This window comes from Notamacropus eugenii, chromosome 2 (assembly GCF_028372415.1).
Source record: "Notamacropus eugenii isolate mMacEug1 chromosome 2, mMacEug1.pri_v2, whole genome shotgun sequence".
Taxonomy (NCBI): domain Eukaryota; kingdom Metazoa; phylum Chordata; class Mammalia; order Diprotodontia; family Macropodidae; genus Notamacropus; species Notamacropus eugenii.
Genome location: NC_092873.1, coordinates 189,957,250 through 189,981,655, shown reverse-complemented (window position 1 = coordinate 189,981,655; position 24,406 = coordinate 189,957,250). Strand labels below are relative to the sequence as shown.

At 36.9% G+C, this 24,406-nt stretch overlaps 1 protein-coding gene across 3 annotated transcripts in view; it reads left to right on the top strand.

Annotated features, from left to right (window-relative positions):
- WASF1 (WASP family member 1) overlaps positions 1–24,406 on the top strand; it is a 143,440-nt gene that overhangs the window by 104,408 nt on the left and 14,626 nt on the right. For all 3 annotated transcript variants that reach the window (XM_072643042.1, XM_072643043.1, XM_072643041.1), the window contains exons 5-7: positions 12,279–12,413; positions 22,572–22,725; positions 23,551–23,668. In XM_072643042.1, coding sequence (XP_072499143.1) covers positions 12,279–12,413; positions 22,572–22,725; positions 23,551–23,668 — 407 coding nt within the window. The remainder of the gene's footprint in view (positions 1–12,278; positions 12,414–22,571; positions 22,726–23,550; positions 23,669–24,406) is intronic.

Here is a 24,406-nt window from a genome sequence, read left to right as displayed (position 1 = left end):
GTAACAAGTATTTGCTAAGTACTTGAATGAGTGATTGAAAAAAATACTAAAACCAACTTAAAGGATTTTTTTTAAATCATAAGGTTTATTTCTCATCAGTTGAGTATCTAAAGTCTTTTCTTGAAAAAACTAGAAAGCTTTTTTTAAAAAAATCTAGTCTTTCTTTAGAGAACTTCCATTATTGTTGGTAAACTAAAAGGCAGTCATTGAGTCAAAAAATATGTATTCTGTTAAACAAAAGAAGCAGTCATCTTAAATAGGGGACTGATTTTGTAAAGTTTTGCATTAACTAGAGAAATACTATTCCACAGAATACTTGGAATTAGCTATTGCTTTCCAGTGATAACATTTTTCCTTAATAAAAAATTAACTTAAAATTAGAGCAACTGAACACAGAAATATGAGTGGAATAAATGCTTTTCTATGAGCACAAATAGAATGGGATCATATTAAAATTAAGATTTGGGGGGGAGCTAATTATCCAAGAACCATTTCTGTCATTTTGTTGGTTTTTTTAATTAGTTAATATAAACAGATAAATAATTGATATGCTTTCCTATTTAAACCCACTGTTAACAAGTAGAGTTCAAATTAGAAATGAAGGGCTTCCTGACCTACTTTTCCCCTGGAGAAGCTCAGAATCAAAATTCTTTCTTACCTGTTTCTTTTTTGGAAATGCTTGGTAGCTTGCAGCCCCATCTGGTGACTTTATGATGAAAGTGAAATTTATTGATTTTTATTTTTGTAATGTTCTTACATTTTAATCTTTTGCCTATGTCATCCTACATTTTTAATTGTATAATTTCAAAACTCCTTGTTATGGGGTACTGATAGAAATAAAACATCAGAAAAATGGAAATCTTAGGAGCCTCAGGGTCCAATAATATGCTTAATACAGAGAGTCCCTTGCCCTTAGATATAATAAAAAATTTGGGTAAAAGTTTCCAGGTTGAGCACTTTGAAGCTCATGCTCTGCTTCCCCCTTCCCTCCATTTTATATGGACATCAAAGATCACTTTTTTTTTTTTTTTGCTAGAGTTGGTACTTTGGTGTTATCTCAGTTTTCCTTTCTCTTATTTTGTGCCATCATCTAAAATGATAATTCTCCTAGGTGGGAGGCTACAGTTTAATCAAGCTGAGGAAATCCAGCCTTGTAATAAAATAAAGAAGTGGATGTGAATATAACTTTCACATTACCATGTGTTCTAACATAATTTGTTGTCTCATCCCCATTTACGTTAGAAGTATCTTATCCCTACCCATCCCATGTCTCCACCCAACTCTGCCTATCCTCTAGATGCTACCATTCTATTGTTAGCAGACTCTGCTTTGCATTAGACATCTTCTTTTCACATTCTCTATCTTCTTACAATCACGGAAACCTGGTTTCACCTAAAAGACACTCTATTTGTGGCCACCCTCTCTTTCAGGCCTCCTAATAACAATGAGACAGGAGAAGTAGGGCATATTCCTTGTTGCTCACATGCCCTCTCTGCTGCCATCATCCTGCAAACTCTCTTCCTATGAGATTGACTTAGTCTATATGTATGATCCTCTATAGACCCTGCTGGCATTTATTTACCAGTCCGCAGTTCATTATTTCTCCTTTTTCAAGGAATTCAACATTTGGTTCATATTCTTTTGCCATCCATCACTTGCCCTTTTGGAGGAATTTAGCATATAACATACTTCAGTGTGATATCAACTCAAATACCTGATCTCCTGAACTTCCAACTTCGTTCTACCTCACCCACACATAGGAATTGTCATATCCTCAACCTCATCATCACTTGCATATGTTCTGCCACCACAATCCAGAATTCTGTAATTCCTCTGATAACATCCTAATCTTCTTTTGCTTCTTGTGCTTCTAACTTCCCAAATCTAATCTTCATCTTCATTGTAAACTCTGGTTCCACTACTCTGGCCTCACTTTCCTCTTTTTCAGATTTTGAACCTATATTTATAGATTATGATCAGTCCAACTTTATACTGTTTGCTTTCATACAGTCCTCTTTCCCTTTGTTTTTATCATATCTCAGTAGTATGTCTGTGCACATCTCACTTTAGTTACCTACTAGCAAATCAATTAATCCCTTTTGACCTCAGTTTCCTCATCTATAAGAAGGGAATAATAATACTACCTACCTCACAGAGCTATAGTGAGTGTCCAATGATGTAACAGTTTTAGAGCAAACTAGGTGTAACCCTGGACTCCTCACTCCCACCGCATTCAATCAGTTACCAAGTTCTGTCACTTCTATCTTCATAACATTTCTTATAAGTTCCCTCTTCTCTCCTCTGATGCTGCCATCATCCTGGTTCAGGCCCTCATTATCTCATGCCTGGACTATTGCAATAGCCCACTGGTTGGTATCCCTGCCTCAAGTCTTTCCCCTCTCCGGTCCATACTTTACTCATCCATCAAATTCACCTTAAAGTTCAAGACTGACCAAGTCCTCTTCTCCCCCCAAACCCATTCTATAAGCTCTAATGGTTGCTTATTAAATACAAGATCAAATATAAAGTCTTCTGACCTTGAAGCCCTTCATAAAATGACCCCTTTGTACTTCTCCATCTCCTTATATTGTATTCTTCATGAGCTCTGCAATACAATGATCCTGGCCTCCTTGGTAATGCCTCCCGACTCCAGGAAATTATTATATCTGTTCCCCCATACCTGGAAATCTCTCCCTTTTCATCTTGTCTCCTTGCCTCCCCAACTTCCTTCAAGCCAAAGCTTGGTTCCCACCTTCTACAAGAAGCCTTTCCAAGTCCTCCTTAATCTTAGTGCCTTTCCTCTGAGAGTGCCTCTAGTTTATTCTGTACACACCACTTATTTATACACAGTTGTTGCCTGTTGTCTTGCACAAAGCCACACAGCTAACAAGTATCTAAGGCCAGATTTGAACTCAGGTCTTCCTGACTCCAGGCCCCATACTCTATCCACTGAGACATCTAGCTGCCTAGGTTTGTTTTAACTCTCAAGTGGGGAACCTGTAGTCTTGAGGTCACATGTGACCTTTTGACTGAGTCCAAGTTTTACAGAACAAATCCTTTTATTAAAGGGATTTGTTCTGTGAAGTTTGGATTCAGTCAGAGGGCTGCACTTGAGGACCTAGAGGACCATATGTTCCCTACTCAATGTAGCTCTTTATACATGTGAACTCTTATTGTGACTCAGTGTTTAGAGACAATAATTGCAAGAATTATTGATTTGGGCTCGAATTTCAGCCCTTCCGCTTCCTAGCTATGCATAACCTTGAGCAAATCACTGAACCCTACTTAATCTTAGTGTCGTCATCTTAAATTAGAAATAATAATGCTTGTACTTTCTATCTCACAGAGTTATTGTGAGTTAGGTGCTTTGTAAACCTTAAAGCATGATTGAAAAGTAAGCTATAAAAAAAATAAAAATTTTGTCTTTATCATTGTCTTTCATTTGTTCAAACAAGTATTTATATAGTGCTGATGGTTGTTACAGATATAGAGACTGACATTTTTCAGTTTGAAAAATATTCTTGTTAGGAGGAATCAATTAGTAGATCATTAAAGGGTGTTTAGAAACGATGCTCTGTAACCATAAGTTATTATAATGTGTATATATTTGTATTTTTAAAGAACTATCCTACTGCAGCAGTTAGTTGAATCAGCTAATTCCTTAGTTTTTGTGTTTCTTCCTTTGCCATATGAATAATGGCAGTAGCTGACATTTATATGGGGCTTTAAGGTTTGCAACCTGTTTTCACATGAATTATCTCATTTGAGCCTCCTAACAACCCAGTGAAGTAGAGACAGGTATTTTTATTTGAAATTTACAGATGAAGAAGCCCAGGATTTCACAGAGATAAATTGCTTAGGTTCATATAGCCAGTGTCAGCAACAGAATATGAACCTAGATCTTGCCTGGCATCATCTAGCTTCTCTGAAGCTTTATAAATTTAAGGGATGAGGGCTTTCTGGAGAACAAAGGAAAGACAGGACTCCAGGCCTATTAATTTCATTGACATAAGAAACACCTGGGGGGAGGAGCCAAGATGGTGGAGTAGAAAGACTCACATATGCTAGCTCCGAACCCACATCACATAAAATACCTGTAAGGAAGAACTCCCAACAAATTCTGGAGCAGCAGAAGCCACAGAACAATGGAGTGGAGAAGATTTCTGTTCCAGAGAAACCTGAAAAACTGACCCGAAAGTCGCGCACCAGACCCAGAGCAGAGCCCAGCCCTGCCTTGGCTTCAGGGACGGAATCTCCAGTGGCCATGCAGGTCCCTCCACCCATAGGCACAAAGGTCAGTGAGAGAGCTGAGAGGGGAACGGGGTGTCCCCATAAGTCAGGCCTCCTCAGGAGGCAGCAGCAGCAGACAGAGGCTCCCAAAGCAGGCAGGAGCTCAGATCCATTGTTGAAGGGCTCTGCATAAACCCCCTGAGGGAACTGAGCCCCGTGTGGTGGCCCTGCCCTCACCTGAGCACCTGAACATAATCTCACACTGAATAGTAGCCCTGCCCCCGCCCAAAGCCCTGAGGCTGGGAAGCAGCATTTGAATCTTAGACCCCAAGCACTGGCTGGGCAGATCTGGCTGGGGAGATCTGGAGGCGAAGTGGGTGTGAAGAGGATATTCAGAAGTCAAGTCACTGGCTGGGAAAATGCCCAGAAAAGGGGAAAAAAATAAGACCATAGAAGGTAACTTTCTTGGTGAACAGATAACTCCTCCCTTCCTTTCTGATGAGGAACAACAAGACTTACCATCAGGGAAAGACACAGAAGTCAAGGCTTCTGTATCCCAAACATCCAGAATAAATATTCAATGGGCTCAGGCCATGGAAGAGCTCAAAAAAGATTTTGAAAATCAAGTTAGAGAGGTGGAGGAAAAACTGGGAAGAGAAATGAGAGAGGTGCAAGAAAAGCATGAAAAGCAGGTCGACACCTTGCCAAAGGAGACCCAAAAAAGTGCTGAAGAAAAAAACACCTTGAAAAATAGGCTAATTCAATTGGCAAAAGAGGTTCAAAAAGCCAATGAGGAGAACAATGCTTTCAAAAGCAGAATTAGCCAAATGGAAAAGGAGGTTCAAAAGCTCACTGAAGAAAATAGTTCTTTCAAAATTAGAATGGAACAGATGGAGGCTAATGACTTTATGAGAAACCAAGAAATCACAAAACAAAACCAAAAGAATGAAAAATGGAAGATAATGTGAAATATCTCATTGGAAAAACAACTGACCTGGAAAATAGATCCAGGAGAGACAATTTAAAAATTATGGGACTACCTGAAAGCCATGATCAAAAAAAGAGCCTAGACATCATCTTTCATGAAATTATCCAGGAAAACTGCCCTGAGATTCTAGAACCAGAGGGCAAAATAAGTATTCAAGGAATCCACCGATCACCTCCTGAAAGAGATCCAAAAAGAGAAACTCCTAGGAACATTGTGGCCAAATTCCAGAGTTCCCAGGTCAAGGAGAAAATATTGCAAGCAGCTAGAAAGAAATAATTCAAATATTGTGGAAATACAATCAGGATAACACAAGATCTAGCAGCTTCTACATAAGGGATTGAAGGATGTGGAATATGATATTCCAGAAGTCAAAGGAACTAGGACTAAAACCAAGAATCACCTACCCAGCAAAACTGAGTATAATACTTCAGGGGAAAAAAATGGTCTTTCAATGAAAAAGAGGACTTTCAAGCATTCTTGATGAAAAGACCAGAGCTGAAAATAAAATTTGACTTTCAAACACAATAATGAGTAGAAGCATGAAAAGGTAAACAGCAGAGAGAAGTTATAAGGGACTTACTAAAGTTGAACTGTTTACATTCCTACATGGAAAGACAATATTTGTAACTCTTGAAACTTTTCAGTATCTGGGTACTGGGTGGGATTACACACACACACACACACACACACACACACACACACACACACACACACACACACACTGAATTGAATAAGATGGCATCATATCTTTAAAAAATGAAATTAAGTGGTGAGAGAGAAATATATTGGGAGGAGAAAGGGAGAAATGGAATGGGGCAAATTATCTCTCATAAAAGAGGCAAGCAAAAGACTTTTTAGTGGAGGGAAAAAGAGGGGAGGTGAGAGAAAACCATGAAGCTTACTCTCATCACATTTGACTAAAGGAAGGAATAAAATGCACATTCATTTTGGTATGAAAAGCTGTCTTACAATACAGGAAAGTAGGGGAGAAGGGGATAAGCAGGGTGGGGGGGATGATGGAAGGGAGGGCAAAGGGAGGAGGGAGCAATTTGAAGTCAACACTCTTGGGGAGGGACAGGATCCAAAGAGAGAATAGAAGCAATGGGGGGCAGGATAGGATGGAGGGAAATATAGTTAGTCTTATACAACACAACTATTATGGAAGTCATTTGCAAAACTACACAGATTTGGCCTATATTGAATTGCTTGCCTTCCAAAGGGAATGGGTGGGGAGGGAGGGAGGTAAAGAAGTTGGAACTCAAAGTTTTAGGAACAATTGTCGAGTACTGTTCTTACTACTAGGAAATAAGAAATACAGGTAATGGGGTATAGAAAGTTATCTGGCCCTACAGGACAAAAGAGAAGATAGGGACAAGGGAAGAGAGGGCAGATTGGTGATAGGGGCAATTAGAATGCTCAGTGTTTTGGGGTGGGGGGAGGGGACAAATGGGGAGAAAATTTGGAACCCAAAATTTTGTGAAAATGAATGTTAAAAGTTAAATAAATTCATTAAAAAAATGATTGCTAAGATGGAATATAAAAAATATTTAAATCTAATGGCATATCAGAAGAAAAAAAAAGAAACACCTGATGAAAAAACCCCTACCAAGGTGGATCAGCGACTGTTTTGTAATTTATTCTTAGAAAATTGCCTGTGGGCATTGAGAGATTTCAGTGTCTTGTCCAGGGTCACTTGAACAATGTGTCAGAGACTAGTCTTAAATCCAGATTTATATATTTTAACTTATTTTATAAATATGTAATATATAATTTAATTTTATATATATTTTAATTATATGCTTTATAATTACCTAGGGGAGCAGGGGACAGGATTACTTCAGTAGCACCCCTCCTCCCAAATTTTGCCCCAGCATTTCAGAATAGGTATAATTAGCAATAAAATACCTAATTAGAACAGTGAATACAACTCTGAACCTGGAATCAAGAAAACCTGAGTTCAAATTATGCCTTAGATGCTTATTAATTGGGCGACCCTAGGCCATTCATTTAAACTCTTTCTGGCTCAGTTTCCTTTACCTACAACATAGGGGAATTGATGATATGTACCTACTTCTCAGCATTGTTGTGACAATAAAATGAAATAATTTGTAAAGAGCTCTGCAGACCTTATCATACTTGTATAAATGATTTTGTCGTTCAGTCATTTTTAGTCATGTTCCACCCTGTGAATCCTTTTGGGGTTTTCTTGGCAAAGAAACTGGAGTGGTTTGCCATTTCCTTCTCCATCTCTTTTTATAGATGAGAAAACTGAGGCAAAAAGGGTTGAAGTGATTTGCTCAGGTTCACTCATCTATTAAGTGTTCAAGGCCAGATTTTAACTCAGGAAGATAAGTCTTTCTGACTCAAGACCCAGCACTCTATTTACTGTGCCACCTAGCTGCCCATATGTAAATGCTAGGGATTATGATCATGATTAACCAGAGATAGCAGTGGTGAGCCTGATCCCTCCACCGGTTGCATTCATCCATGCCAGTGGTCATGATGTGCTCCCCAGAGCTATCCTAATTGGGAAGCTGCAGAGTAAGAACTATCCAAACTGTAAGCAGCATGAGAGTGGGTGGAGAGAAAGCTGCAGCAGCAGAACCACAAATAAAATCTAGCACAATGTGAGTGGGTGAACAGTGTTGAAAGCCTGGGCCTGACAGCTGGGTGAGTTTAGGGTTAAGAAGAAGGGGGAGTTGGCGATTGCTACAGCAATAAGCAGTAAGCTAGACAGTACACTTTCTTAGTACTCTGGGCCTGAAACGAAGCTTTAGAAGATTATTGTGATGAAGCACACACACACAAAAGGCAATAAAGCCATCTTTAACAGGAAAAAAAAAGGCAGGAGGAACAGATTAGGTAAGGAGAAATACTGAGTCCAAAATGTCTGTTGACTTATTTGTCTGTCAGAACAAAATGCTGAAAGGAAATGCAAATGTATCTAATTCTCCACCAAATGAAAATGTTATAAGACCCAGATAATGTTCTTTTATGGGACAACTTTCAGCACACAAATTTAACCAACTGGAATTATTTTTAAGTTAATATTCAATGCAACCTTTTGAAAAGAAAAATTTGCCTTTGAATGAGAAGTCTGCCTTTTATTGTAAAGATAAAACACAATGTTCTTGGCTTAGTTATTCTCCAGATGGCCATGGATCAGTCCTCACAGCTCTGTGAACACATAGTTACATCCTCCAAAAAGACTGACTAAAAAAAAATAAAATAAAACAGCGTATACTTAACGTGTAAATGATTGTTGATTAATTTCTGTTTCTGTAGGGAAGTGAAAGGAAAGGAAGCAAACATTTATATAGAACCTACTATGACCATCGTCCTACCAATAAACTGTGACTCTTACCTGGCAGTCATCTTTGACCTTCTTCCGCAGTATCCAATCAGTTGCCAAAGTCCTGTTGTTTGGGACTAGTATCTCTTGCATTTGGCCCCAGCCAACTTCCACTGCAACCAGCCTTGTCTGAACACTCATCTTTTCTCACTTGGATTACTGTAAGAACATCTTACTAGTCTTATCTTACTCTTTCTTTCTTGTACATGCTCTCTAGTTCAGCCAGCCTGGACTACTCAGTTCTGATCTTTCCACCACTCCTGTCTCTTTACTCAAGCTGATCCTCATGCCTAGAATGAACTCTCACCACCACCACCTCCATCCTTCAGGATCCAACTCTGATTCCAACCGTGTGAAATCTTCCCTGAATATTCACCAATCTAAAGTGATCTCTACCTTCTTCATCTTTTTGATAGTACATCACCTGACCAATCCTTCTCTACCTGTCATTATGTCACAAGTGGTTCCTTAAGAAAAAGGTCTGCATCATGCCTCTCTCTCTTTGTATGAGTCCAGGCCTTATGCCTTGAACTTGATCAATGTGGATTGAATTGAATGTCATATAATGAAAGCTGTAATAGCAACAAACTTATACATAGTAATGTAAATATATTTAAATATGAAGTATGAGCTTATCTATTTAAATGTTTCAAGTTGGTTGTGCATAAAAGGGAGAATATTTTTTTCCATATCTAGGTATTGATATCACAGCTGCTGTCCCCTTAAAAGATAACGTAGTTAAGAACCGAGATGCTTGTTTCTCTCGACTAAAAAAAATTGTATGTGTGCTTGTAAGAATTGTTGACCAGCCTATAAGACAAAAATAAAATACCTAGACAATCAACAGAGAATTTAAAAATGCCTGTTGTCCAGACTACACTACGGATGGTCCATTAATAAAGGTGATCCATATATTCAGTCATTTTAACACCAAACATCCTGCAAAGATGGTAATTCATGGAATACAGTGATCTTCAATGAATCCAAAAGAAGGACAGAAACATGATAGGAGGAGAGACATGTGATAGGTATAAATATGCTGTAGCATATTAGCAATGGCCAATTATTTGCAAGGAGTGGCATGATGACTGGTAAAGGAGGTGAATCAGTCATATAGCTACAATGAGAGGGGAGGGGCAAGGAAACAAACATTTATTAAGCACCTGCTATATGTCAGGTACTGTGCTAACACATTATAGACTTTGTCTTATTTGAGCTAACAGAAGGTTAGCCTATCTGCTGCCCTAGTATACCCATGTTTAAGGAGACTTAGAGAAAGGCCTCAAGTATGTACATGTGCCCCCTATGATGGATTTATATAAAGATATGAAGAAGACTTGCATAGGATGAGAATCCATAGAAAAGCTGCAAACTCTCTTACCAGAGGGTGTACCCACATTGCTGAGATCCCAGATGTGTTCACTGGAGTATCACTTTGGTCTTCTAGATTTCCCAAGGAGTAATGATTATCATGACAACCATTAGGGTGAGCTTGTAGTTTAAGAGGAATTGGCAAGCTTACACATGTGTCGCAACTAATATAACATTGCATGTATAATTGTAATCCATTAAAAAATACATGGCTACGTCAGGAATTATGTGATCAAAGATTCTATGTTCAGACATTGAATTGAAAATTAGAAAATACTATCTGGAGGCAAAACAGCATACGATAACATTTTTCTTTGAACAGTAGCAAAATATTTCAGATAGCATACAGGTGTACCCCATCTAAAATTCACTCAATATAAGGGAAAGGAAGGTTATAAGTGTTTAAATAGTGCCTACTACATGCCAGGCACTGTGCTAAGTTCTTTACAGATGGGATTTCATTTGATCCTCAAAACAACCCTGTGAAGTAGGTTCTGTTATTGTCCCCATTTTATAGTTGAGGAAACTGAGGCAAACAGAAGTTAAGTGACTTGCACAGGACCACACAGCTAGTATCTGAGGCCATATTTGAACTTGGGTCTTCCTGACTCCTGACCCAGCACTCCCTCCACTAGCTGCCTCAGTATAGTACAGTTTAGCATTTGTAATCTATAGAATGAAGTTGATTCATTTTATGTAATTTGTCATTTTAAACTTATTTTCATTCTAGAGCATATAGTGTTATAGCACCTTTTGGCAAAGCATAAAATTGGAGCCAGTCTCTATAAATACAATTAATTCTTGGGTGGAAAGAAAGAGTTGAGTCAAGTTCTAGGAACTTAGTTTATGAAATTGGAGGATCCCACCCACAGGAATAGCCCAAGACAGCTGGGAAATGTGTTATAACAAAGTAAAATTCATCTATCAAGGTCCCAACTATCCAGCAACCTTGCTTACCCAGAATTTAGCTGAGAATTAGAAAGTAAGCCAAAATAGAAATCACAGATTCCGTTCTCTAAATAAAATTAGTGTATTTTATTCATAGGAGAGGACTTCACCACCTCTTTATTTTTATTGGACACCCAGAGCTCTAAAAATCATTCTTTTCTGGTTCTAGAGACCTCATATAATTGAAAACCACAAAATAGAAAGAGATAAGGGATGCATGGTAAGGAAGGTGTCACAATCAGATACAGTTAGTTACAGTGGTAAGAAAGGACAGCTGACAGCAATGAGAGATGACCAAGAAATATAAAAATCCAAACACAAGAACTCAAAAGGTCTGGCACTTGGGGTCCATGTATGTGGGGTAAGCAACCCTACATAACTCAGGAGTCCTTCATTGTGATGATCCTGATTTCTTAGAGAAAAGGCAATGTAATGTATTATTATAGAGCCAAGTATGCAATTAGTGTCATGGAATTTAATCTATAGGACACTTTCAGGCCTAAAATATCTCTTTAAAAATATAATTTTATATAATCTGATAATTATTGGTATTTTGGATCATCTCGTTATATGAAAGTGTTTTCATTCTTGTTATTGCAAATGTAATGATTATTTTCAATTATAAATCCCCAGGCTAATTGACTAATTAGATTTTTAGAATTAAATTTGATTTCTCATTTTCAACTAGGATATTTGGGGTTTGGATGAAAACTAAATTTTAACCTAAATTGACTAGATGACTAAATTTAACAACTGCTAGTCCATTGAAAATGGAATATAAAAACCTAAGCATGTTTCATAGGGAGATCTCTGAGAGTTACTGTACTGGTGTAGATGTCTTGTATTATAGCTTACTTTAGGATATTCACTTTGCTCTTATAGTAATGTGTTGTTAGTCAATAAACATTCATTAAGGACCTACTTTGTGCCAGGTATAGTGCTAATACAAATACAAGTAATTAAAATATCCCCTGCCCATGAAGAGTTTACATTTTACTGAGGGGAGGAGACAACCTAAAGGAGAGTGGGAAGCAAGTAGGGTTTACATAGGTAGGCACAGCACAGGGACAGCCAAGAACTGCTTTGAACGCCTAGATCAGGTATGAGTCTGGAATAAGGCTGAATCAAATTAACCTATGAAAGCCCAAGATGATTCCAGTCCAATTTTCTGGTAGGGAGGGGGCAGAGATAGTTGCTTGAGTGGAGACAACATGATATAGAGATATCCAGTAGGTGATATTTGAAAGCAGGAAAATGTTTGGAATTTGTAGCTTATGATATTTCAAATATCTGTCAAATTTAGTATTCTTTTTAATGTTCAATTATTATCAAATACTCATGTAAAAATCTCTAGCTCATTTTTTGCCTTATTTATATTTTGTTTTGTAGGTAAGTATGCTGAAGATATATTTGGAGAACTATTTAATGAAGCACACAGTTTTTCCTTCAGAGTCAATTCTTTACAAGAGCGAGTAGACCGTTTATCTGTCAGTGTTACACAGCTTGATCCCAAGGAAGAAGAATGTAAGTTCACTCATGGTATTATATGTTGATTAAATATTATTTTTTATATCCAATGAAGAGCATATTTGGGGACAGAGCCAAAAAATATACAATTTTGCTATGAAGGTTTTTCTTCCAAAGATTCTTGATATATATGGTTTATTCATCAGTGAATCCACAACAGTTAATCCACAAGCATTTTTATGCATCTACCATGCTCTAGACACAGTGATAGCTACTGGAGATACCAATGGTGACCAAGGAAGGAGGCTTTGGTCTGAGTAGTCGTAAAGATTGTGAGTAAAGTTAGAAGAGAATAGACTGTCATTTCCTTTCCAGTAGCAATAGTAATACTGATTTAATTACTCTCCTTAGACAGGAAAAGGGTTAGAAATTGGGACTGGGGGATGAATGGGTCAGAACTCCATGCACATCAGCAGGATAGACAGCAAGAGTTTTGTGCTAAGGAAAAGCCCTGATATCTACATGGATGATTGAAAGAGACAAGAAATAGGGACTGAGGCCAATCAGATATAGTAGGGTCTGACAAAAATTTAATGTTTTTTTCCTTTTCCTCTCTTCCATTTCATTTACATACTTTTAATCTTAGTAGTGAAAATTCTATGAAACTGCTTTAGAAATCTTTAAATGAGTGTAAATTATTTTTATAAATGCCTTAATTTAGAATTTTTGTGCTTTATATGAGCAAGTCAAATACAGTTTTTTAAAACTGGTAGGAAATCTCCTCTTTAAATGGATTCAGTGCTGCTCTTGAAGGTTCCAGATTGTCAGGACTTGAGGCTGAAATTTTTCCCATTTTGATGTTAAGCCAGAGACATGAGATTCAGAAGCTACGTTACAAGTTAAAATAATTTTAGAACCTTTAGTGTGAAAGCATATCACATGCCTTCAAGCCTTGATGGAGTCGTTTGAATGCTATTGTCTCCCAAGTGCCAGCTTCTTTCTCTGCCAAAAGAAATATAAGAGCTAAGAACATAATTTTCACTTTCCTTCTCTTGAGAGTTGTTGAATGTGGCTCTATAATAGTCACTGTCTTCAGAGAAAAAATAATTTCTCATGAGTAATTTGCTTTTGTTCAAATATGAAACTTCAGTAGATCCAAACTTTAAGAGGAAAAATATCAGTAGATTTCTTGAAGCCAGAAAGCATATGAATAGGGAATGGACCACCTTCCTTTGACAGTGTGTCCCAAGATGTAAGTGACCAGAAGCAAAAACCTCAAATAAAGATATTATTAAATGGGCTTCTAGCTAGTTTCTATCACTAATGTGAATCATCAAAATGTGTTTACAGATCTATATATTAGAAGTAATTTGATAGGTACATAATTCCGATACTATCTCAGAATGAGAGAGCATCTTTTCCGAGTATAAAATAAAATCTTTAATTCTAAAAGAGACTTCAACTGAAAGTCAATACCTTGCTACATAAAGCTTTAAACTAGCAAAAATATGGAAGTGTTTTCTGAAGCCATATACAGTAGGCTCTGGAAATTTCTCACCTTGGAAAATTGGCTCAGCCATGTTATTAAAATATTATAGAAGACACATCTTTAAACCTCTCTCAAGCTAGAATTCAAAATACCCTGTTGATTCTTTTACCTTGATAACATCTTTCCTATCCATTCCATCCTCTCAGTGCAGACCCACTATGCACAATGATAACAATGTAAATGAGAATCACTAAAGGGAAGCCAAACGCTGAGTAACTAAAAGATCAGTTATATGGTAGAATTGTTTTTCTTTTTATAAGGGAGAGCTCAGTTCAGGGACGTGGGCTGTCATTATATTATATCCAGAAACGATGAATATAAAATCAGGAGTCAGTAAAACTTATTTTTTCAAAAGAGAGAGACAGTGACACACCAAAATAAAAATATATTGTTAGTCACTTGATTTTCACTAACATGAATCTCTTCTGAAAGCTTTAAATTCATGAGTCTATATAGGAATAAGAAGATGTTGTGAACTTCAAAGTTTAAATGAAAATCGGACATCCACAAAAGCCAAAATGAGCACTAAATGCACCATGAACTTAACATATGGATAATGTCAAGAAATGTAAAGTCAAAAATATTAGTTATGTAAGATGAGAGGAAAAAAAGGAAAATAAAATTGAATCTCTCTTTTTTAAGTGACTCTAGGGATTAAACTGATATTTTCCATTAATACTTAAATACAACAAGGAATTTTAATTTCAGTTCTTTATACCAATATGAATCACAGTTCCTCTATAACTTAGTAGTTTTAGTACTTAGGGCAGCTAGGTGACACAGTGGATAGAGTTCCAGATCTGGAGTCAGGAAGATTCATCTTTGTGAGTTCAAATCTGTCCTCAGACACAAGTTGTGTGACCTTGGGCAAGTCACTTAACACTGTTTGCTTCAGTTTCTCTGTCTGTAAAATGAGCCAGAGACAAAATGGCAAAACACTCCAATATCTCTGCAAATGGGGTCATGAAGAGTCAGACATAACTGAAACAACTGAACTCAGGCTTTTTTAAGTGCCTACCATGTGCCAGGTAGTGTGCTAAGTGCTAAGTATACAAAGAAAAAAAGCAAGTCCCAGGTTTCAAGGAAATAATGAGGGGAAATAACATAGAAACAACTATGTACAACAAGATATATAGGATCAATTGGGTATCGCCAGAAGCAAGGAGCTATAATTAATAGCTAATAATAGTTAGCATTTATATAGTTCTTTAAGGTTTTACAAGGCACTTTCCATATGTTATCTTACTTGATATTCACAAGAACCCGGTGTTTTATCTCAGTTTTAGAAGTAAAGTAACAAGGATCGCTAGCTACTATCTGAGGCTGCATTTGAAATTAAGTCTTCCTGACTTCAAGTCCAACACTCTAGCTATCGTGCCTACCACCCTACCACTAGAAGTAAGGGGGGATCAGGAAAGGCATCTTTAACAGCTATTGCTAGGAAATATGTATATGTGCTTTAAGGTTTACAAAGCGCTTTATAAATATTATCTCCTTTTATCTTTACAACCCTGAAAGGTAGGTGCTATTATTATACCCATTTTAGAGATAAGAAAGTTGAGACAGAGGATCACACAGCTGGTGAGTATCTGAAACTGAACTGGCACTCAAGTCTTCCTGATTCCAGGAACAATGTGCTATCCATTGTCCCATCTAGCTGCCTCTCATAGTAGGTGAGATTGTAGCTGTGACTTGAAGGAAGTCAGAATAGTGAAATGATGAGGGAGAGAATTCCAGGCATCAACGTCCAATGAAAATGCTCAGAGTTGGTAGATGCATTGTCTGGTTTGAGGAACAGCAAAGGAAGCCAGTATCGCTGAATTGGGAAATGGGGTGGGGGGGAGTAAAATATAAAAAGACTGAAAAGGTGAGAAGAGGCCAGATTTTAGAGAGTTTGAATGCTGAATAAAGCAATTTCTACTTGTTCCTGGAGGCAGGAGGGAGACGATGAGTTTGTTGAATGGGAGTTTGGGGGCATGGGATGGAGTGACTCATTCAGACCTATACTTTAGTAAGATCCATTTGACCATTGAGTGAAGGAAAGATGGGAGTGGAAAAAGTCTTGACGAGTGGAAAGCCAACCACAAAGCTATTACAGCATTCCAAGCATGAAGTCATGAGAGTTGGTTCCAGGGTGGTGGCAGCATCAGATGAAAGAGCATATACCAGAGATATTACGAAGATAGAATTCACAGACCTTGACAACAAATTGAATGGGGGAGGAGTAGATGAGAGACGGTGAGGAGTTGAGAATGATACCTAAGTTGTGAACCTGACCAACTGGGAGGATCACAGTGCTTTTGATAGTAACAGGAAAGTTAGAAAGAAGGAAGATCTTGGGGGAAAAGATAATCAATTTAGTTCTGGACATGTTGAGTTTAAGATGTCTATAGGACATCTAGTTCAAAATGTCTGTTAGGCATTTGTAAATGTGAGACTGGAGGCTAGGAGAGGTTAGAGCTGGGTTAGTGGAATCCGTGGAACTAATTAGATCACAAAATGAAATAGTCTTAATGAGAAGGAAGGTAACTGCTGGTTATCTACCATGACCTGTATAAAGCAAAGGAGATTGAGAAGGGGTGGTCAAATGGGAAGGAAGAGAACCAGGAGAGAACAATGTCAAACCTAGAAGAGAATATCAAGAACAGTGATGAATAATGTCAAAGACTTTAAGAGAGTTCAAGAATGAGGACTGAGAAAAGGTGATTCAGAGGTCATTGATAATTTTGGAGAGAACAGTCTCAATTGATGATGGGGTTGAGAGTCTTATGAGAGTGATAAGAAAGGAAATAGAGACACCAGTTGTTTTGGAATTCTCATGGAGAAACCACAAAAATGGGAGAGATATGGGATATCTAGTGAGAATGGATAGATCAAGTGGGAATTTTTGAAAATGGAGAGACATGGGCATATTTGTATGCAGTAGGGAAGTGATCAGTAGTAGATGGGAGAGACTGAAGATTAGGGGGAACAATCTGCTGGAGAAGATGGGTTGGAATGGGATTGATTGTGCATCTAGAGGAGAATGATTGGTGAGGAGAAGGGATGCCTCTTCATGTGAGACAAGGATGAAAGGAAGAGATAATGGTGGAAAACACCTAATTGACATAAGATGAGGCAAAGATAAGAGGACTCTTTTGGCAATGACTTAAATTTTTTTTTTTTTTTTTTAGTAAAATGTGAGACAGGGCTTTCATTTGGAGGTTCAGTCAGGTACCTAGGGGAGGTTTGAAGAGATATTAAAAGTTTTGGAAAAGCCCAGGTGGTGAATGGGATAGTGAATTGATTAGGGCGGCATAAAAGAATGCTGAGTTGCAATGAGAATCCAGTTGATGTTATATAACAAAGTTGTTTTTACGTGCTGAGTTGCAATGAGAATCCAGTTGATGTTATATAACAAAGTTGTTTTTACGTGTTGACCCATTCAGCACAATTTCATGAGTGTCTCCAGTTTTTATTCAGCAGCATAGGAGCTAAGGCATTGGATGGTGGGAGTAATCTAGGGTTGATACTTGGCAGGGCAGGATTTGGTGATAGCATAATGGTGCAACAGACTTCAAAAAAAAGGACAGTATAGAGTTTCATTGGTTCACTAAAAGGTAAAGATGAGGAAGGGAAGGGAAATGACTGGAGCCCATTCACGGTTAATGGCCTAGGAAAGAACTGAGGGTCAAGGGTTCAGAAATAACAGTGAGAATGAGGTTTCAAGGCAGAGGGAGAGGTGAAATGATAAAAGCTTGTGGTCAAATAAGGGAATTTTACAGTTCTTGAACATGAAAGTGGAATACTTTTTGGTGATTGCAAGATCAGAGATTTGGCTGTTTGATGGCGTATCAAAATGTATGTTAAGCCTCTCTAGTATGAGTGCAGGATTTAGAGAGGAAGAAAAGAGGCACTGAACTCAGTGAGGAAAGAAGAAAAGTGTTTCATCTCACCTTGGACCTTTAGAGTTGCTGGTAAATTCACATTTCAGACAATCCGGCCATCTCTGAACTTAAGTAAGCTGGTCCTTGGACAACAAACACAAAGTCCATCTATGAGGTCTGACCCAGTGGGTTGAATCAGCCAGAGTTTGTGCTCTGTTACCATTACCTTCAAGAACCCAGGATCACATGATCATCAAAATAAAGCATCATTGTGTGATAACTTGACAGGGAAATTTTACAAAATTGACTGAATCTAAAAAACTACCAATTCAAAATACCATGTTTCCATCTCTAAACCTCAACTCTAAATAAGATGTTTGAATAATAGCTAACATGTACATATAAATAATATCTGTGGTAGCTTATATTGTGTGTTAAACAGTTTACAAAACATTTTCCTCACTGCAACTTGTTGGAGGTAGTAAATGTTTTATTTATCCTCATTTTTCAGATAAGGAAATAGACTGAGAAAATTTAAGTAATTTGCCCAGATTCAAACAGCTAGTAAGTGTCAGAGCTGAGAGTCCAACCCAGGTCATCTGACTCCATACGATGATCTCTTTATTCTGCTGTTTAACTTCATTTCCTTTCTTTCATACAAAGACAAAAATTTAGACAAATTCCTGCTCTCAGGAATCTTCTAGCTTCATCCTAAGTAAATGAATAAAAGCTAATCAAATCAAACTTGTAATTATGCATCGTTTTTAATTCCATGATGTATTTACAGGCTAAAATTAAAGGTTATTTCAGGTATCCAGTTCAAATATTAAATACATACTCTTTGCTTACCACTGTTAGACACTGTGAATGAGTATTGAAATCTAATAATAACTTACAAGTTAAGCTCATTAAAGTTGCAAAGAGATTTATATTCATTGAACCAGTCACTTCTGTCAAAGATCTTATGATCCTTTTAAAAACATAGCTCATATGTAAGAGATAAATAAAAATTCAAGGTTAATATAATTGTCAAGATGAGTAGTGAGTGTTTGTTTTATGAGTTGAGAGAATAGAGAGGTTAAGGAGTAGCTAGGAAAGGCTTTAAAGGTGGAGCAAAGATCATATGGCAGCTACCAGATGGGATCACAAAGAGGTGTACATGATTGAAATGACTGAACAGCAAAATTTCCTCATTTCTAGAGCAACTAGATGATACAGTGGATAGAGCACTGGGCCAGGAGTCAGGAACACTCATCTTCCTGAGTTCAAATCTAGCCTCAGACATTACTAGCTGTGTGACCCTGGGCAAGTCACTTCACCCTGTTTACCTCAATTTCCTCATCCTCATAAAATAAACTGGAAAAAGCAGTGGCAAACCACTGCAGTATCTTTTCCCAAAAAACATCAGATGAGTCATGAAGAGTCAGACATGACTACAAACAACTAAACAACAACAAAGACCATAAAGGATTTGAATAGATGGAAAGGATTTGAGGAGAGCATTTCAGGCACATGTAGAATATCACAAAATGCATAGATGCATAATATTCCTCATTCAAAAGATAGGAAGGAGAATGAATTAGCTAGAGTGGAAGAGCTTGTGTAAGGAAGGAAAGTGTGGTTACATGGAGTAAGGTCAGATTGTTGTTATTCAGTCGTTCAGGGATCAGGATCACACTAGTAGGTTCCCAGGTGAGATTTTCATTCAGGTCTTCCTGCCTTCAGACTCAGCACTCTATCCGCTCAACTACCTAGATGCTCCGTGGCCCAATTAGGGAGGGCCTTAAAAGCCAACATAAATTTGCAGAGCCATTGACAGATTTTGTATAGGTTCATGATAGGATTAAAGGAGGATCAATCTGATGATGATATTGTGGTGAGACCTCTTAAGAGAGAGACCAGTTAGGGAGACGTTAAGGTTAAGGGCCTGGATTGAGGTGGTGTCATTTGGGATGGAAAAGAAAAGACTAATCCAAAAGACGTATTGGAGATAGAAATGAGAAGATTTGGTAACTAAATACAAGAGGAGAAAGAAGAGTAGGAAAGATTCAAGTATTTTGTGCTTTGAACTTCATTGAGTATGTAGTAAAGTTGCTAGCTGTAAAAAGTAATGCATAACCATACTTTCACATATTATATAACCCTTACCTAAAATGTATTTTTAAAGTATCTTGAGTATTCTAACAATAATGTATACAGTATAAGGCAAAGTCACTCTAGATATATACTCATATATAGTGATGATAAATGACTATCAGGCTTTCCAGTTCTGGCAGTTGGTTTACGTTTCTTACATTTGAAACTGTAAATGCAAGTATGTCAATTTTAGATATATATAGATTGAATTTTTAATAGTGCTTTTGTTAGAAATAATTATCCCACATTTATTCCTCTCTCCTCCAATGGTACATAATGCACTTCTGCTGTCAAATGTAGCAAGTCATTAACATGTGACAGAATTACATATAGCTTCCTTAGAAAATATATGGCATTGTGGAGAAGAGGAGGAATCTAAAAGCTGATTTTGTAGCAGATATCCCTGATAAGGGTCTGATATCCAAGAGATGTAGGCAACTAACAGGAACAGCATTAGAAATGCTAGAGCAGAGAAGCTGAAAGTGATGAGGATTTAGAAAAGGACTTTGGATTTGTCAGTTAAGAGATCATGGGTCATTTTGGAGAGGGCAGTTTCGTGGACTGACACAAGCAGAAGCCATCAAGGTGACAAAGAAGACCAAAAAAAGAAAATGGCAACAATTATTAGACTAGATGTGGGCGGACAGGCGCACAAATTAACTAATTAATAAACATTTATTAATCCCTTAGGGCCAGCACTGGGATACAGATATGGCAAGAAAGATAACCTCTGCCTTTCAGGAGCTTATATCTTAATGGGGAAAGCAGCACACAAAGGAAGGGAGTATTGGAGCTATGGCATGGTTTGGAAATGGTTGTATAGACCTAATTCTGACCAAAATAAACCAAAACCTCACCAACAGATCTCCACAAGCAGTGTTCAGGGTCTGGTGAGAGAGGGATGAGGAAGATAATGTAATAGAGGTGACATGGTTTGGAAGGAATTGTTGATGGACCTGTGAATTGATTCCGCTATCCTGTCAATTAATTTGGGCACATACCCTTGGTAATTTAAGGTACATACCCTTTTACCCAGTGATACCACTACTATATGTGTATACATATATATTAATAGATGTATGTAATAGAGATTCACAATTTCACATGCAGGCCCTTTTTTTCTTTTGGTTTCTTTTGTATGTAGAAATGTTAATTTCTCTTAATATTTACACCCCCAAAATGTGTTGGTTTTGCTTTCTTATGTTATTTATTTCATTAATCATGTGAATATAATCAAAACTCTAGAAGGGTGGTCCCTTCTATTTGGATTTGGAAAGAGGAATCAGACCCACCTTGTGGGCACTTAATAAGGATTTATTTGTTTATCAAGTTTACAGTAACAAAAAGTTAAAATTAACACCCTAAAATATATCCTTTTTGCTTTATGTATATATTTATTTCATTTGTCATGTGAATATTTTCAAACCACCAGGAAGGGATTGGTGTTTGGGAAGAGGAATCAGACCACCTTGTAAGTGCTTAATAAATATTTGTGAAATTAAATCATCATGTTTAAAAACATTTACAAGTACAGAACTAAAGGGTCAGCATAGTGGAATGCATAAATTTTATGAACCATGCTGATTTGCAAAGTTTCATTACATAGTGTTACCAAAGTAAAGATAACCATTTATTTTCATTGCGGTTTAATGAACCTGATAATTTTAAAAGAAACATTATTCAGATTAACTATGAAGAACTATACTTTCCAAGTTATAGTCCCTGTGAGGTTTTTGTTTTTGTTTTTGTTTTTAACAGGGGCACTTAATGTAAACCGAATAAGTTTGCATCTTTTCATCACCCACCCCTATGTGTACTACATCCAAAAATGGCCGATGTGTTTGGGTTGCCACTTGCTACTCACAGGATGACTTTTTTGTCAGAACTTGTCTGCTCTTTTGTTTTCCTTCTCACCCATGCATTTTGTAGTACTCAACCAAATGGAGTCATTCCATTTATTCAACAAATATTTATTAAGCACCTGCTGTATAGAAATATAAGATGCTGTGAGTGATAGAAAGAAGAAAACATGATCTCTGCTTTCAAAGAGCTTGTTACATTCATGTCTGGAAATATGTGTGTTCATATACATGTACATTTTTCTCTATACTGGAAAACAACTGTTATACTAATGTGCTTAAATTTCATAATAACAACGGTGAGTACCATTCCTACTGTGGACTTTTAGCTAAACTTCAGATATTTTCATAAAAGTGACCTTTTTGTATATTTAATTTAAAATTATAATGTTATACACATCTAAATATGAAAGAGATACTTTCATAGGACTTTATAGAATAATAATAATATTCAGCTAATTGCATTGGTTGTTAAGGGGAATTGAACAAAAAACCTCCAGTGACTAAAAGCAGAACAAGAAGGGAGGAACAAAGCGTAGATGAAAATAAAAAGAGTGAGAGATCATTGTAACAAGAGAAAAAACAAAGAAGGACAGATCTAGTTCCTATCAGTTTCCCTGTCAATTGGGAAACTGCAAGCTCTAAGGATGATTTTTTTTTACAATAATTAAACTTTAAACCAATAAACAAAGCTTACTGAGCCATGCCACCTGTAGACAAATGTGTGTTTAAAGTATATTTAGTTATTGATATAAAACAAGATAAAATGTTTCATGACACTCCAACTTTGTATTTTCTATTCCAGTGTCATTACAAGACATCACAATGAGAAAAGCTTTCCGAAGTTCCACGACTCAAGATCAGCAGCTGTTTGACCGAAAGACTTTGCCAATTCCATTGCAAGAAACCTACAATGTTTGTGAGCAGCCTCCACCTCTCAACATACTCACTCCTTACAGGTAGGTGGCATTAGGAAGGAGCACGTCTACTAACCTTAATCAAACTTATACCCACATGGGCAGTTAATGCTAGGAGAAACTGTTTTTTTAATAGAGACTTTCTCTGTAAAGTGCTATCAGTTTTTATTTTAGAAAGGTCTCTCTCTTCCTTTCGTCCTTTCTTTCTTAATTCCCAGGCACTGTAGTAGATCAGGGTTATTATGTTTACAGTGATCACTAAAAAAACAAAGCAAAGACAAGGTATTATCCTGTTTAAAAAATGTTTTGTTATTTAAAGTAACATTGTTAGTTTGTAGGTTTCCTACCTCAGAAATACTTTAGAGTTTAATTTAATTTAGGATATTGGAACAGAATATCCCAAAGTTCTTGATTTCAGAAGACACTACCACCCTTGATAAAGGAAGGAAGGAAAGAAAGAGAGAGAGAAAGAAAGAAAGCTTTTCACCACTTGTAAATCCCAATGAGCCCATTAATAAGAAAATTTAGTGTGGGAAATAAGTCTCGATTGTCCATATTTTAAATAAAAAATTTATAGAAGACCATTTCAGTTAACTTTAAAATAAATACCTTTTCTATTTCCACTTTTTTCTGTCCAAGTTCTGAGTGTTCAAAGTATCTGATTCAGTATCACTTTGTATTGAAGCAGTTATTTCCCTTATTTCATGTTTTGGTTTATTTGATATATTCTCTGTGTTTTATCTTCATGAATTGATTGCTTTTAGTATAATTGTTCAATAATTTCCTTTTTCCATGCTTCTTAGTGTTACACTATACTTATACTCTCTGGGTTCTACAATGTGTTTTATCTGAATTATTTTACTTCAGGGATGATGGTAAAGAGGGTTTGAAGTTTTATACCAATCCTTCATATTTCTTTGATCTATGGAAAGAAAAAATGTTACAGGACACCGAAGACAAGAGAAAGGAAAAGAGAAAGCAGAAGGTATTTTATTTCCAACAGATTTTTTTAAAATCAGCTCTTTTTACATTAGTGTGGGGTTTTTTGTTTTTTTGTTTTTTACCCATATGAAATACAATTCCCTTTTACATTTTCAGTTAGTGATGTAGCCAACCATCTTTTCAACCATAGAGGGGATATTAGAGGACATAAATGAGTCTTTTCAAACTTTTTTATGAGGTGACAGACATTGGAAAATGATATAAGTGGGGGCTCCTGCCCTTACATGGTAACAGCATGACAGAAACACACACTTAGCATATAACAAATATCACAAACTTTTTGTATCATTTTTAAAAATCGTCACCTACACTATGTAATTCTGAATTCTGCTGAGAGAGTAGGGTGCTTCTAGATCCTACTTTTGACCGTGAAGTGTAGGTTAGGAAGGCTAAAAAAAGTGCAGAAGTGAATAAGAAAACTTTGGTAAATCACAGAATAACAGGAATGCCTAGCTACGTTAAGATTTGGTGGTGATGAGGTATTCTCATTAATTTGTTTAGTTTTCTAGATTATCTAAGTACTCCTTTTTGTTTCAGTCCATACTGAGAATCACTCTCAAATATATGAATGGTTGAACCGTAATACACAGGGGCATAACAGAATCTTTCTTTGATGATTGAGAATCTTGCAGTGTCTTACTCCGTACAGCTGCAGATGGTGCAGGAGGTTGACCTGAATAACCTAGATCGGAACTCAGAAGTTCTTGGGCCCTTTAAGAAG